Source organism: Falco punctatus (assembly GCF_963210335.1).
Source record: "Falco punctatus genome assembly, chromosome: 5".
NCBI lineage: Eukaryota > Metazoa > Chordata > Aves > Falconiformes > Falconidae > Falco > Falco punctatus.
In genome coordinates this window covers 75,233,342-75,247,429 of record NC_137584.1, presented here as the reverse complement: position 1 = coordinate 75,247,429, position 14,088 = coordinate 75,233,342, and the positions used below count along the sequence as shown (strand labels likewise).

The 14,088-nt window shown below is 49.0% G+C and overlaps 2 protein-coding genes across 2 annotated transcripts in view; one reads left to right on the top strand and one right to left on the bottom strand.

Moving 5' to 3' along the window:
• EFHC1 (EF-hand domain containing 1) overlaps positions 1-4,907 on the top strand; it is a 24,991-nt gene extending 20,084 nt beyond the window's left edge. Inside the window, exons 10-11 of the mRNA XM_080389594.1 lie at positions 315-531; positions 2,862-4,907. Of these exons, the coding sequence (XP_080245720.1) occupies positions 315-531; positions 2,862-2,933 (289 nt within the window). The 3' untranslated portion in view covers positions 2,934-4,907. The remainder of the gene's footprint in view (positions 1-314; positions 532-2,861) is intronic.
• Positions 4,677-14,088, bottom strand: part of TRAM2 (translocation associated membrane protein 2) — a 21,443-nt gene continuing 12,031 nt past the window's right edge. The window contains exons 5-11 of the mRNA XM_080389597.1: positions 12,394-12,452; positions 11,731-11,815; positions 11,524-11,594; positions 10,771-10,875; positions 10,476-10,634; positions 9,421-9,590; positions 4,677-9,182 (exon numbers count right to left, since the gene is read on the bottom strand). Of these exons, the coding sequence (XP_080245723.1) occupies positions 9,109-9,182; positions 9,421-9,590; positions 10,476-10,634; positions 10,771-10,875; positions 11,524-11,594; positions 11,731-11,815; positions 12,394-12,452 (723 nt within the window). The 3' untranslated portion in view covers positions 4,677-9,108. The remainder of the gene's footprint in view (positions 9,183-9,420; positions 9,591-10,475; positions 10,635-10,770; positions 10,876-11,523; positions 11,595-11,730; positions 11,816-12,393; positions 12,453-14,088) is intronic.

The window sequence follows — 14,088 nt, the reverse complement described above, 5'->3', positions numbered from 1 at the left end:
CTTTGGAGTCATTTAATATCAAGTTCAAGGCCTTTGGTTGAAAATAGAGTTGCATACAGTTCCTGGGACTGTATGGAGCACATGAGCAAACACTCCTTGTCCCAGAGAACTTGCAGATCCAAGATCAAGACTGAGCTTCATCTCCAAGTCCAAGATGAGATGAGCTTGCCATAAAAATCAAGCACCCCAGAAGCCTGCTGAGTATTCAGAAATACAGTCTGGCCAGCCGTGGTGGGCAGCCAGCACACAAGTGTCACAGTAAGGCTGCCAGAAGTAGCTTTTACATGAAATCTTGTTCTTCCTTTCTTCTACAGTGACATCCCCACCTTTGGGACCAACAAGCAGGAACTGGATGAATTAATTGTGCAGGTTCAGGAAGAGCTGAAGCTCCATAAGTACTTGAACAACAAAAACATTTGGGAGGCATTTCTTCAGTGTGACAAGGATGGCTCTGGCGTCCTGGACAAAACAAAATTTTTAGCCCTTTGTGACAGCTTGAGTGTGCCGACCAACACCGTTCTTCTTAACAAGGTCAGAAGGAAGGGGCACTGTGCATCCTGAGTTCCCCTCCTATAGCTTTTTCAAAAGATCTTCTACAAACAAACCCTAGCTAGGTGAGACCAACAGCTCCTTTACCCTACAAAGGAGAAGAGCTTCAAGAAAAGGGCAAGAGAGTCCCAATTCAGAAAGGCTTCTGAGCTGTTGGACTGAGTCTGTGTCTTAAAGGAGGATATAATTGCTGTCCTCTGAGTAAAGGGCAGAAATGTACCCAGGTTGCCCCCTAGATGAGCAGCCTGGTGTTTGGCTGCACTATTACATGAAGCCTGGAAATGCCTGCTGCCATGCTGGTCTCAGAGATGAGCAGTAGAGGTTGTATATCATGATAGAGATCAGGCATAGGGTACTGCAGTGCTTCTGAGTATCATGACTTAAGCACACCTGGTCTTGAGTATTGATGACAGCTTAGGGAATGAGCCATAGGAAAGCTTAGATGCATTCTGGATTTTACAGCAACTGAACTGAAGATTTGAGAACTAAGTATTATAGAAAAAAAAATATTAGAATCATAACCACTTGGTTAACACAACTAAAACATAGGCTTGCTGGGCACTGTGAGCAACAGCATACAGAGATCACAGTCTGCATAGCAGAAAACGTGAGGGGAATTGAAGAGAAAAAATCATGTAGTGGGGATGGAGGATCGTTTTAGGAATATGACTGGCAACGATGCTTTTTAGCATAATGTGATATGCAGTAGGTTAGTGGCCAATAGAGGCAGACTCAGAATTTAAATAAATCTAGAAACCAGAGGGAGTATTTCCGTTGATTAAAAAAAAAAAATAATTCCTAAACCAGTCAACTGTGAGCATCACAGCTGTGGTTAGAAAGGTGCACAGGCAGGGTATTTTTGTCTCTGAATGTGCACTGAATAAAGGCCTTTGACCAGCACCCAGGGCTTTGCTGTTCTAGAGTTCATCGGAGACCACTCTGCCCTGAGGAATTTACAATGTGGCAGCCCTTCCCGCTTCCACTCTGAGAATGGGAGATGAAGTGACATGCCCAAGAGCATGTGGACAACCTGTGACAATTGAGGCTAAACCCCCACGTTTGAATACCCATCTAGGACCTATACACTAGAGGCATCCTCTTCTCTCTTGAGATCTTAATAAGAGTGTGCCCAGAGCCCTCAGAATTGTGGCTGTGCTATAAATTAAACATATGGCAGATAACTACTGCCTGGATTGGAGAGGAGCACAGCTGTCAGTCACACGAGCAACCCTAGTAAATCTGTCTCCAGGCGACAAGGGAAAGAAGAATCCTTTCAAGGAACTGTGATATTAGACCTTTTCCATCTCCCTGGGTGTCAGAAAGAGATTAGTTATGCAATTAAAGAAACAAAAGCCCTCTTTCTTCCCCTTAAGCACACAAAGGATATAGCTCTGTAACACAATGCAGGGTCAGGCACGGATACCAGAACTGGCTCATTAGTAGGGCTGTCGCTGAGCTCAATTATCTGTGTCTCCACTTTATGCCATGTGCACACACCAAAGCGACACCAGTGAACAGTAACTGGTCAGACATGCTGCCCTCATCCCACTTTTGGCAGGGATTGTTATGGGGTTTCTGAAAGATTTGCTGTAGCCTATGTCAGTCTGTGTCATACTTCAGGTTTTTGTGGATCTGTTGCTCTAGAGGAGTTACAGAGGACTGTATGAAAAATTTGTTTGTAAAAGGGTTTTAATGATTGTTAAAAATATAAGGTATGAAATGTTAAAAAAAAGGGGGGGGGGGAAGTGTAGGAATGAACCTGGGTTAATTAGCATTGATGATATACAACTGTGGGCTGGCTTCAGGGGTGGTGGGTTGGCCGATGTAGACAAGGTGCAGGTGTGGCTGGTTAAGTGGTTGAGACCCAATGAAGAGAGAGCAGCAAGCAGAGGGAGGAAGAAGCAAAAGAAGAGAGAACACATGCCCTGGATGAGGTGAGATGAGGGAAAAGGCAGCAGAGGGACTGGCATGAAGACTATGCTGGTATGAGATGGTAAAAGACCTTGTTGCAGCTTGATAAGTTGGAGAGTGCTGTGACATGTTGCCACTGTGGTGATACTGTGAAGGCAATCAGGATTAAACTCAAACACTTTAACTATTCTCCTTGCATAGATTAGTGTCATCTATAAGCACTCAAGGTTACCTGTGATTCAGGATGATAAGGTGGGAGGCTCTTCTGCACAGGGGAGTTAGATCTTCTGCTCTGTTGCAAAAGGAGTACCTCTGGGCACTTTCCCCTAAAAAAAACAAATTTGCAGCTTCTTCCAACTCTTTATGGTGTTTATTTTGTGGTTGTTTCCCCCCCCCCCCAGGTGATTGACCTATGTTCATGTGGAGAAGACAAGATGAACTACCATGACTTCCTCAGAGCCTTCCCCTCGTGAACTTTGCCCAGAAGCTGAAGCACAAGATCAGCAATAAAATTCTTAGCTGACGTAAGACATTGAACTTCAAAAAGGATGATCCAGTCTTCATGTTGCTTCACTCACTCTCCCCTTTCCATCCTCACTAAAGTGAGCTGATTTCACCCTCACTTTGTTAACTTTTTTCCCCTTCCTTACCTCTCCCTGCCCTTTTAGTTACCACAAAACTCAACCTCAAAACTGCTGGATATTGAAATGAAACTCACAGGAGAAAAAAACCACTTTGGAGAACCAAAGCCAGGTTCTCCTGTTAATCTCACAACTTTTTAATGCAGTGCAGCAAGGCTTGCTAGAGTTAAGCTCTCTAAAGCCTGGAGTGATAACTACTCTAGATTTCTCTTAGAGTTGAAAGGGGCCTTTCACCTCCAAACAGCAAAACCTGCCAGTTTAAATTGTTATTTGCATTGCAAGAAGATCTAACAGTCCTGCCATAGAATGCGATAAACTCACACTTGCTATTCTGAATGTAAGCGAGTTATGCATGGCTGCTAAAAATTGTTAATAAATCTGCTTTAAACAGAAGTACCTCAGTGGCTGGAATAGCTAAAGGGGGGGGGGGGGGGAACTCCACAAAGTGTGATTCTGGTTTTACTTGAAAACGAGTGGTGAGTGTAGTTCTCATATAGCTATGGAGACAGCAGGGGTCTGTACAGAAATCTGCTGCCAGTAGCTTTGCATTTTTTAACAAAAGGTTGGGAGAATGGTTTTAGGACTGAGATACTATCTAAACCCATTTTATGCAACCTGTCATCTTACCAGACAGGTCCAATGAAAAGGGAAAACTGGCAGTTGGCATAGCAATAGATTATGACACTTGTGCTCCACGTAAGAGTCACATTGCTCATCTCTCCATGAAGGTAAACGTGGCAGGGACCTTCTCACCCCAAATGACACCTGCCAAGGTATTGCCATTGAGCACATATGAAAGGCAGCTATCATGCACACAGTTGAGAACAAAGCTCTTTGGAATAAAATGCTTATTTAAATCAGGTTTTGTGCTGTGGATCCTCACTTCCCCTCAGACAGCCGAGAGTCTCCACATGACAGCTCCCTCCTGTCTCCCCTTGTTCAGAAGGGTCACCGCTCTTCCCTTTGGGCCCGTTCTGTGCTGCTGCTCACTCTGACCAAGAATCGCCACAGCTCTCTCTGGTCCACGTTGGATTTCAAAGTGTGGGTTGGTGTTGCATGAGGTGTGCCTTCCAAGCATCAGCAGACAAAGGCTAACTTTTAAATGCGATCCTAATCAGCTTTCCCAGAGACCAAGAATTTACAGATGAAATTACTGGAGCTGTAGGCTTTAGAAAAGAAAGAAACTGTTTTCTGCTCGTGCTGCAAACCTAACTTAATACTCAGCCAAATCATGTAGTATGCCCAGGGCCAGCTGTGAAAGTATACAATTTAGCTCACCATAAAGTATGCACCTAAACCACATCAGATAAATCATACCCTACAAATGCCCTTATCCTCCACTCCCAGTGATGAAGGCAGCCACAGATAACTAACTCAGAAGCAGCTGCCTGTGCTGAAAACATGGGAAATGCAAGAAGATGAAACCCAGCTGTGGAGAATACGAGGACACAAGATGCTGCGCCGAAGGGAACAGACTAGTCCGGTACAGCAGGAGAGAAAGTACAACCCATCACAGCCTGCTTTGCAATGCATACAGCTTTGCAGAGTGCTAAAAGCATCAGCCGACAGCAGCAATGGAAGAATCTATGCTTTTTATTTATTTATTTCAGAAAAATACTTTTGTTGAGTGTAGCACAAAAGTCATTTAACAACAAACAGCAACAGACAAAATCCATACAAAAAACTTTAAGTGACAGGGAGAATGAAACAAACAGGATAAAATATCAGAGACTCTTACTTCCCCCCACCCCCTCCAAAATTAGGAAATTTGCACTAAAGCATAAATATGGAAGAACAGAATTTTTCCTCAAGTTCCTTTGCTGAAGTCTGGTCCATCGAGTTCAACATATTCAAAGAAAAATGCCGTGCCTCTGCCTGGCTTTTACAACAGCCGTTCTTCCCTGCTGTGGGCAACACCACCCCTGCCCCAGCCCTGAGGCGAAGTAACATACTTCATTGTTTGAGTATAAAACCTACCCATCAAACAGTCTATTACACGCACACGAGGTTTACGGGAAGGCTGTAAATCAGACCCCACAACCTCCATCTACTGTTGACACAAGTCGGGGTCCGGCTACCAAGACTTCATCTAAGGCAAGAGACTGAGGCTGCTGTACACCCCCAGGCACTGCAGCAAAGGCAGGGCAGCTGCAGGCTTCAAGAGTCACTTGGAGGCAAGGGGGAGGCATCCTAGGGTAGTCGTTCTTCCCTCCAACCAGGAAGCCTACCAAAAATACATTTTTAAATGGTGAGTTAAGGGTAAGGGGACCTACAGGGGAACTGGAACTTGGTTTCTTTACTACTAACCCAAAGATGATGAGTAAGAAGAAAGAATCCTAAACAAACAAACAAAAAAGCCAACACAACTGTAATGCCCCATAACATAAGTCACTCAAAAATTATACGTGAAATGCTACATCTGTTCTTCCTATGCCCCTTTTCTCTTCCCAAGCTCATTCCCCAACTATCTAAGACAAAAAGAGAGAACTACTCCTGGTATTCCATAGCTCTTCTAGGCTAGGGCAGGAAAACATCAGGCTTCACACCAAAAAATCACAGATTCCTCAATCCCCGACCTTCTTAGGTTGAATAATGGACACAGACTACAAAAGCAGCCTCAAGCCCAGAAGAAGGGTGCAAGCAATAGTGTCATAAGGACTTGTAGTTTTGCATAGTCTCTAACGCTTTCTGCACTGTGGTGGACAAGAGCTCCTGTTTGGGGTTGGAATTTTTTTGCAGAAGACACAGGGCTTGACAAGATGGGGCACGAGAAAAGCATCCACTCAAGGAAAGTGAGCTTGTGGCATCTTTGTAAGCAGAGCGGTCAAGGAAAATTTGACCACTAAGGGATTGCAATGAAAATACTCTGTTTGGGAAAGAAAAAGCTCTTTGGGCTAACAAGAGGGCTTGGTCTGCTGAGAAATGACATGGATGTAGAAGCAGTTACTGCGGGCTTGCAGCCAAGGGGATGGTGTTCACACTGGACAGAGATAGAAGTAGCCCATGGCAGCCTCGCCAGTGGAGGGTGGATTGCAAACCTCTGGGGTGACAGCACATATTGCCTTACAACAAAGGCTCAGCTCAAAAAAATACCTAAACCTGCCACATTTGGGTGTAACAAGAGAAGGATGGGGATTTCTGAGGACTAAATACAGAGGAGGGCAAAAAAGCCCCATTATCTATAAGTTTTTTTTTTAAAAAAAGAACACATGGAAAGGCTTCCAAAACAAACTGTCCCTTTTACTGGTAGCTCTATCAAAAAGAAACCAAAAAACACATAGTTGTAGCATATGTTGTACATACATTGTAAAGAGGGAGGGCATTCAGCTACTGATATAGTACACAGATCAAGCATACAAGAGACTACATGGCAACATAAGGCACTTGGGATACAAAGCATAATTAGCTACTGTATGGAGATGCAGGATTTTGTGAGTGGAAAAGCTGCCTGAAGCAAAGCAGGCAGGAGGAGGAATCATTCAGCAGCCTGTTTTTTGGGGGACCATTATGTGTCACCTGTTAACAGAGTCAAAGCTGCTGTGAGCCACCGGCTTTGCAGGAAGGACCGGCTGAGGCTCTGGAGAGATGCTGGCCAGCGGTTATTATCAGAGGGCACGTGACAGTGGATGCCTGGGGATGGGAAGAGGCAGTAGAAAGACAAAACCTCTCACGCTAGACCTTTTCCACATACTCCCTAATGTAAAGCTCTTTTCCCCCTCTGATCACATTGCACCACAGGTACTGTGGCTGCCTCTGAGCCAAAACATGCATTATCTACCCAGCAAGGGCTATGAAGAGCAATTGCAAGATACTGTCAAGGCCTTTGCTCCAAAGTCTCCTTCCTCAGTTCCCCTGGAAAAGGGGGAATCCCTCTCCTGCCAATATCTCTCAGTTGACACTCAAGAGATTGTGGAGATGACCAACTGTCCTCGTGTCCCTGCACATTTTCTCCCTCCGGTGCCCAGTGTTAGCTGGGGCTCAACAAGAGGGGGAGGAAAGAACAACAGGCACCTACAGAAAGAGGATAAAACACCTCACTCAACTCAAAGAGGGGCAGAAAATCAACTGTCACCCATTCCTCAAAACATGAATGATGCAAAGGACAACTGTGCCAGCCTCAAGCTAGGATTGCACTCAGAAAGAGCCAGAGTTCAGCTGCTCCAAGGGCTGAGCAAATGGCACGCTAAGGACAACGTGCCTCCCTCACCCGCAAGGAAGGTGGACCTCAATCCTGGATTGCATATTGAAGAGCACCCCACGCTCCCCCCAAATCTGTGCCCCCTTCTTCTCACCCAGCTGGGGGAGCACACTGCTCGCTTGTTCCTGCTGTGGCGAAGCAGAACTAAAGCTACAGCCGGCTTTGCTGCACAAGAGGCACCAACAGCAAAGCCTGGCTACTGAAACTGCCCCAGAGGAGAGCTGTGGGGTGAGGTGCCCATCCACTGCAAGCCAGCCAAACCTAGAGCAGTGCACGGCACCCCGAAGAAGCTCAGTGAGACGGCACTGACCCATGAAACCCCAGGTAGGAGATGCTGCTCCCCAGCAAAGCAGCAAGGGACTGAGCTGGTGGGATCTGGGGTTCCCATGAAATCTCCTGCCAGCAGATATAGGTGGCAGCAGGCAGGAGCAAGAGGGGAGAGTGGTCTGAACCAACAGATGGCCTCTGAGGTAGATTTGAGACAACTCCATCTGCTAACAGCTATGCGTCACAAGTTAAGCTTTTCCTAATATGCAAGCTGCTCCTTGCAGCCCCGGCTTCCTTTCCCTTCCCTGTTATCTCATTCACAGCTCAGAAGGGATGAAGGGGCTAAGTTTTTTGGAAGAAACCCTGCATTTGATAGCACCTTCGGCGGATACAAGCTCTGTATCCTTTGGAAACAAAGAGTGAAGCTGGTGGCTGCCGATGGCATTGCCAGACTGGTACGGTAGGGATGAGGAAGGCTAAGGTGACAGCATGAGGGCCACAGTCCCATTGATGCAAAAACCCTTTGCAGCAGCTAGTCTGTCACCTGGACATGGTCATGAGCCATGAGAACACCAGGTCCATGAGGCACACACCAACTGGCAAAGGGCCTGGGCTGCCACAAGCCAGGCCACCACTCAGAGTGGGGCAGGACTCAAGGTTTCATATGGACCTGAGGATGCTGCTGCCCCACGACAAGGCACTGCAAGCTGCAGAGCCCTGAGCCCAGCTCCTGGGGCTGGGAAGTCCAGAACAACTACAGGGCAGCTCACCCCCTGCAGCAAAGAGGGTAAGAGACCCAGCTGTACCAGAAGAGCTTGGGCAAGCAAAGGCTAGGAGGTGAATTTGAGCTAGAATTAGCTCAAATCCAGGGGTCAGAAAAACCCCACTTAACGAGAGGTCCACCATGAGACAAGACACAGCTAAGGTTCCTCCCGCAGACCCTGGTTGCTATTTGCAGCAGCACCATCCTAAGGCACTTGGCAAGCACTGGCCAGACATGCCCCAGGAGTGGCAACCCTTGCCCAAAACCACCCCTGAGCCTCAGGGTCACAGAGCCCCAGCGCAATCCCCCAGGAGCCTGTTCCCCTAAGAGACATGTGGTGCCTTCAAGCTGCCATGGCCCTGTCCCAGGGGCTCAGGGAAGCACCACGGAGAAAGGGGAGGAACATGCTACAGAAGAAAAAAAGGATTGTTTGGAACCACCTACAATGCATTTGTAACAATAATCCAAAATAACCAAACACTAAAATAGAAAAGAAAAAAAAAAAATTGCACGCTGATTTACGATGAAACAGAGGAAGGCAAAACCAGGAGGGTTGGAAAAGGTTCCTACGAGGGGAAGGGGGCAGGGGAAAGGGACCTTTTTTGGTTTTATTGCAAATGGTTCAAGAGAGCAAGAAAGGAAGGGAGGAGAGCGAGAGACACCTTGGGAAGATGACTGGTTTCCAAGCCATTCAAGACGACATTCGCAAGGACCAGGAGGAGGGGCCACTTCTAAGTCCCGGTATCTCGCCCTCCTCCCCAGGAGACAAACTTTTGCTTCTACGGCGATTTCAGCTTCTTGGTTCGTGGCGAGGTGCCGTTCTCTGCTTTCACCACTCCGTTTTCATGGTAACCTGGGGATGGAGGGAGAAAACTTTGTCCCTTGCACAGGTCAAACCCTTCATTCTCTTGGGGCTGGCCCACAGGCAAGGGAAGGCCCCCACCATGGCATGACCCTGCTGGGGACCCGCTGGGCTCAGCACCGAGCCACAGCACTGCCTGCACAGGCAGCAGCCTGCTGAGGGGATGCTGAACCACAGCACTGATGCCTCCCACGGTGCTACCCCATGACACACCAGTCCCAGCACTCACCCGAGTCCCTCTTGAGTGGCTTGGCTTGCTGCTTGCTGCTGGCGGCGGTAGCGGCTCGCTTCCGACTGCTCTGCTCGTTCCAGTACTCCCTCCAGCGCCGCAGCTGGAAGTGGATGAAGCGCCACATCACCGAGGCCTGGAAGAGGCACACCAACAGCAGCACACTCATTCTGGTAGGGGCGGAGAAGAGGCAGGCTGAGAAGAGGAGTGAGGCCACCACAAGCCCAGCCTTCCACCCACAGCAGGGCTCCAGCTGAGGTGCCACTGCGTGGCTGCACTGAGCACCCGAGGCAGGCATCGTCCCTCCATCTCTACTTTCAGCCACCCCCTGAGCTCAGGGCAGCCCCTTCCCTTTCCCTCCCCACCATAAAGCTCTCATGTGCTCCCGGCATTGCTGACTCAAGGCTTTAGGGCACAAACGGATTAACAGGATCATCCCAAACAGCACTGCCCAAACCACTGCACAGGGCAAGATGTCCCCAGTTGCTCCATACAACTAAAAGGTGGATGTGCTTGGAAGGCAGCTAAAAAATCCTCCAAATCTTCAGGTGTGCCAGCAGTCCGTGGTTTCAAAAAGTTTGGGAATGACCATGCACCTGTCCTAGGAACTTCTGAATTGAACCTACAGCTGCTGTATGGGTGAGAAAGGCTCCCAGTCTTGACAGAGAGACTGCAAGACATGAGGAACCTATCCCATCCTCCGCTTCCCATGTCAACAGGCAGCAAAACATGTCCTAGCAGAACGGAAAACACCTTTTCAGTGACCACATCTGTGTAAACGCAGTTACAGGTGCAGAAGGGAAAACCTGTAAGCATTTCTTTAAGGTAGACTCATGCTTTATAACTTCACCCAGTGAACAACTTACCTGCTGGCTTTTCCCCTCCATTGTGGCTCTGTAGCCTTTAACCCTGCTCTGCTCCCTCCACACCCTCCCAGCTTGTCAGGACTTTCTCTAAAGGGAACCTAGATCAGATCCCCACCAGCATTTCCAAACTTGGCAAAACCCACCTTGGGATAACACAACCAAGAAAGATGTATTAGGTGACATTGCTACCTGAAGAGGATATTGTTGAAAAGAAAGCTGAAGAAGTTCCCTCTCTCGGGGTCCAGGGCCTGGTTCTCCACTCGTGGCAGCCCAAAGCCAATGACCAGGATGTACAAGGTGAGGGTGAAGAGCCTGGTGACCACGAACACGACAGCCCAGACATTAAACCTGCAGGAGAGCAAGCACAGGTGTCAGCAGGAGCAGCCTCCAGCGCTGAGCTGGAAAGTGAGAGCAACCCCCAGGTCACGCTGATGGCTCTCTTGGACACCGGAGGATGGAAGCCACAGCCAGCTCGCCTGCTTACAGCTTCTCGTTGTTCTCATCCGTGAAATAGACCAGCCGGGCCATGTGGAAGAAGAATTCGGCTAAGTACTGCAACAGCAAGAGGATCAGCCCCAAGCGGGTTAAGCTAGTAGGGAGGAGAAAGAAAAAAAATAAAGCATCACTGGGCTGGTCAAACTCAGTTCTTCATATCCAGCGACAGCATCTCCACTGCCAACCCCAAGCTGCAGCACCAGCCCAAAGCAGGACCTTTCTGCAACAGTGGGGGCAGGACTGACACGGGGGGAATCCCTGCCCCCAAAACATCAAAGCAGACTGAACCAGTAGCACAGCTGGGATGGATCCAACACAAACCCCTAACCGCTGGCAATGCTCTTCTGTGCACACACTCAGAGGAAGAATAAGAGCTTGCCTGGCCATGCCGTGCTGAGAGAGCACCCCAGTGTGCTTCCCACACCCAGGGGGAATGCACCTCTCAGCCTGCATTTTGGGTCCTTGGTTAACATTTGCTTTGCAATGCCCTGTGAACAGACTGCCTGTGCACTCCTGTAACATCACTGAACTTCAAAACCAGCTCTGTGCGTCTGTGAAAGCGGTCTGACTAATGGCCCACAGTCGGGAGGTGAGCTTCAACACAATCTGCTTTTCAAACACTCGCCTTTGCTCCCTTTTAAGCTCCCCGCCCTGCTGAGGCTTCCCAGGTGACTAGCACTGCGAAAGAACCTGCTCAGCACCATGCACAGTGTGGGATGGGATGCTGAGGCAGCCAACTCACTTGAGGAGGTATGCGCCGGCGATGTGCACCAGGTAGAGAGCGATGCACCGCAGCTGGCGGGGGATCTCCTCCTGGCAGGGGCAGAAAACCACGTTAACTGTTGTCCCTCTTCACCTGCACTCTCCCAAAGCTCACTTTCCCCAATGTCAGTGAGCAAACCACCTCAAGCATCCCCAGCGTGCGTGGGAATACCCGTCTGAATCTCACCTTGCGAACTTTTTGGAAGTAGAGTTCTGGCAGTGCATGCAACCAGTACGCTAGCTGGCACAGGTAGAAATACTTCACCTGGAACCTGAAATGCAGGGACAAGCCACGTGAGCCATCCTGGGGCACAACAGGACCCCAAGGACCTGGGCACCAGGGAAGGAGTCTGGCCACAAAGCATTGGGGAATCCCTCCACCGCTTTGAAGCCACGGGATTTAGGAGGCATCATTTCTGGGCTGAAATTATATGTTGAGCTGAGTTAGTTATGCCCAGAGTTTATCCAGACACTCGTGCTGCGGTCTCCATGCTCTCAGCTAGCCTCGCTCTTGCAAAAACCCAAGAAGGGAGGACTATCTCCCACTTCATTTCTACCATGAAAAATGAACAGTGAAGCGACTTGCCCAAGGTGATGCAAGCAGGAAGCAGCCACAATGAGTAACCAAGCCCAGAGGACCTTCCTCATGGAGGAAACCCTCCGGCAATCCCCTCCCCAGGGCCACAAACAAGATATCCCCCCATCCCCTGGGATCTCACTGCAGCATCCTTGCAGCAGGGTGTGTACACAGGGCGCTGCGCTGTCAGTGCCTTGCTCCCAGCCACAGGGAAAACCATATAGAGGAAGGAAGTGGTCAGTCCAAGAACAAAATGCCCTTGTCAGTGCTTACGGAAGATAAACATGCGGGTAGTTTTCCCACAAACTCCGGGGGTTAGATATGTATCCTTCCTGAAAAAGAGAAAAGATGCAAGCCTTCAGCAAAAGAAGGCAGCTCATGGTTACGACGAGGTGGGCTACTGCTTCAGCAGAACTAGGAACTGGGGATGACACCAGAGTCCTTTCAGCTTGCAGTAAAAACCTTGTCCCTTGTGAAAGCCATGTTCACAGGTGTCTAGCACCCCACTCAAGTTTCATTAGGCCCCTGTGTCTGGGGGTTGAAGGCTTCTTGCTCCATTGCACAGAGTCCCAAGTTCAGGATAGCATGTTATGGAGTTTGGGCAATGCAAGAGGGATGCTCTGGAGCCGTGGGGGCGACATGCCTGTAGCATGGTGCCAAACAACTGTGGGCCTGGTCTGGGGACCTTCTTCCCCACCAGCATTTCCAACCCAAGTATCACTTAAACAAAAAGAAGTACTTCTGAAAAGAAAGGGGAACAGAAAACACCTAAAAAAAATTAATTTAATATGCATTGTATAGTTTAATTTTCCACCTGCCTGCATTCACCTATAGCCTCTTGGCTTATGCTTGCAGGACAGATTATGGGATGAGGCTCCCTTTTCGTTCCATGCTTGCACAGCTCCTGCCACAAGAGATGCTAGCATGGGAAATTCATCCAGCCCAGCATCTACCTGTTACCATTGTCCATGCCCTATCTGCTCTAAGCCCTTTTATTTAGTTGAGGGAAGCCAGGGGAAGTGCAAGTGCTGCAAATGGTGACCACCTCTGCACACATGGGGCATCTGGGGAGCATGTCATGGAATGGAGGTTTGCAGAGGAGGCTGATGCTTTGCACGTGGCGAGGGATGGGTCTGGCACTGGGCAAGGGCAGCCAACAAACAGCGGCATCAACTGTTTTGCCAAAGCTTCCCTCCCCACAGCCCTATGGGGCAGTAGGGCCAGCTGATCCCCAGAAATGCTGGCCTGGAAGGGGGTAGTAGTCCTCTAAGGGGGGCTGGCAGGACCTTCTGAGTGGGACCTACCCCTGAGCATACATCCCCAGTGCTGCTGGTGACCACAGCTAGTCCCCAGTGGCCACCAATATCAAAGCATCATAATCACTTCACACTGCCAAAATAGTCAGATCTCTCCAATGATGCCCGTTCTTCCCTCCCCCTTACACCACAAAATGAAATGTTTTCACTCTGCATTTTTTCACCCCGTTGCTTTGGGTTGAAACATCCCCAATACAATGCAAGGCATAGCGTGGTTTCCCTGCTCTCAGCAATCCCATCACTACCATCTTGCCAAGAGAGGGACCACAAAGCAAGGGATCACAAACATCTGCCCAGTAGCCCCACAACCCTGCAAAGGGCATCCAAAAACCCCAAGGCACTGGACGTAAATAAGAAGGAAAATAAGACGCTGAGAAAGATGGCAGGTTCCGGAGCACAGGATGGAGGTGATGGGGCCAGGAAGGATTTCTGGGGTCCAGCTCCCAAAATATTTCACAGCCCATTTGCTTGTGCCTTGCATAAAGCAGAAGGATGTCCCCAGGCTGCCCTCACTCAGTGGCTGCGAAGACCCATCACACTTGAAAACTAAACTTGCCGAAATGTGCTCATCTTGGCCCAGGGACTAGCTGGGGACTCTCTGCTGCCACTGGGGTTTTGCACTCCAGAAACCACCAATCCCACCCAGGGAACC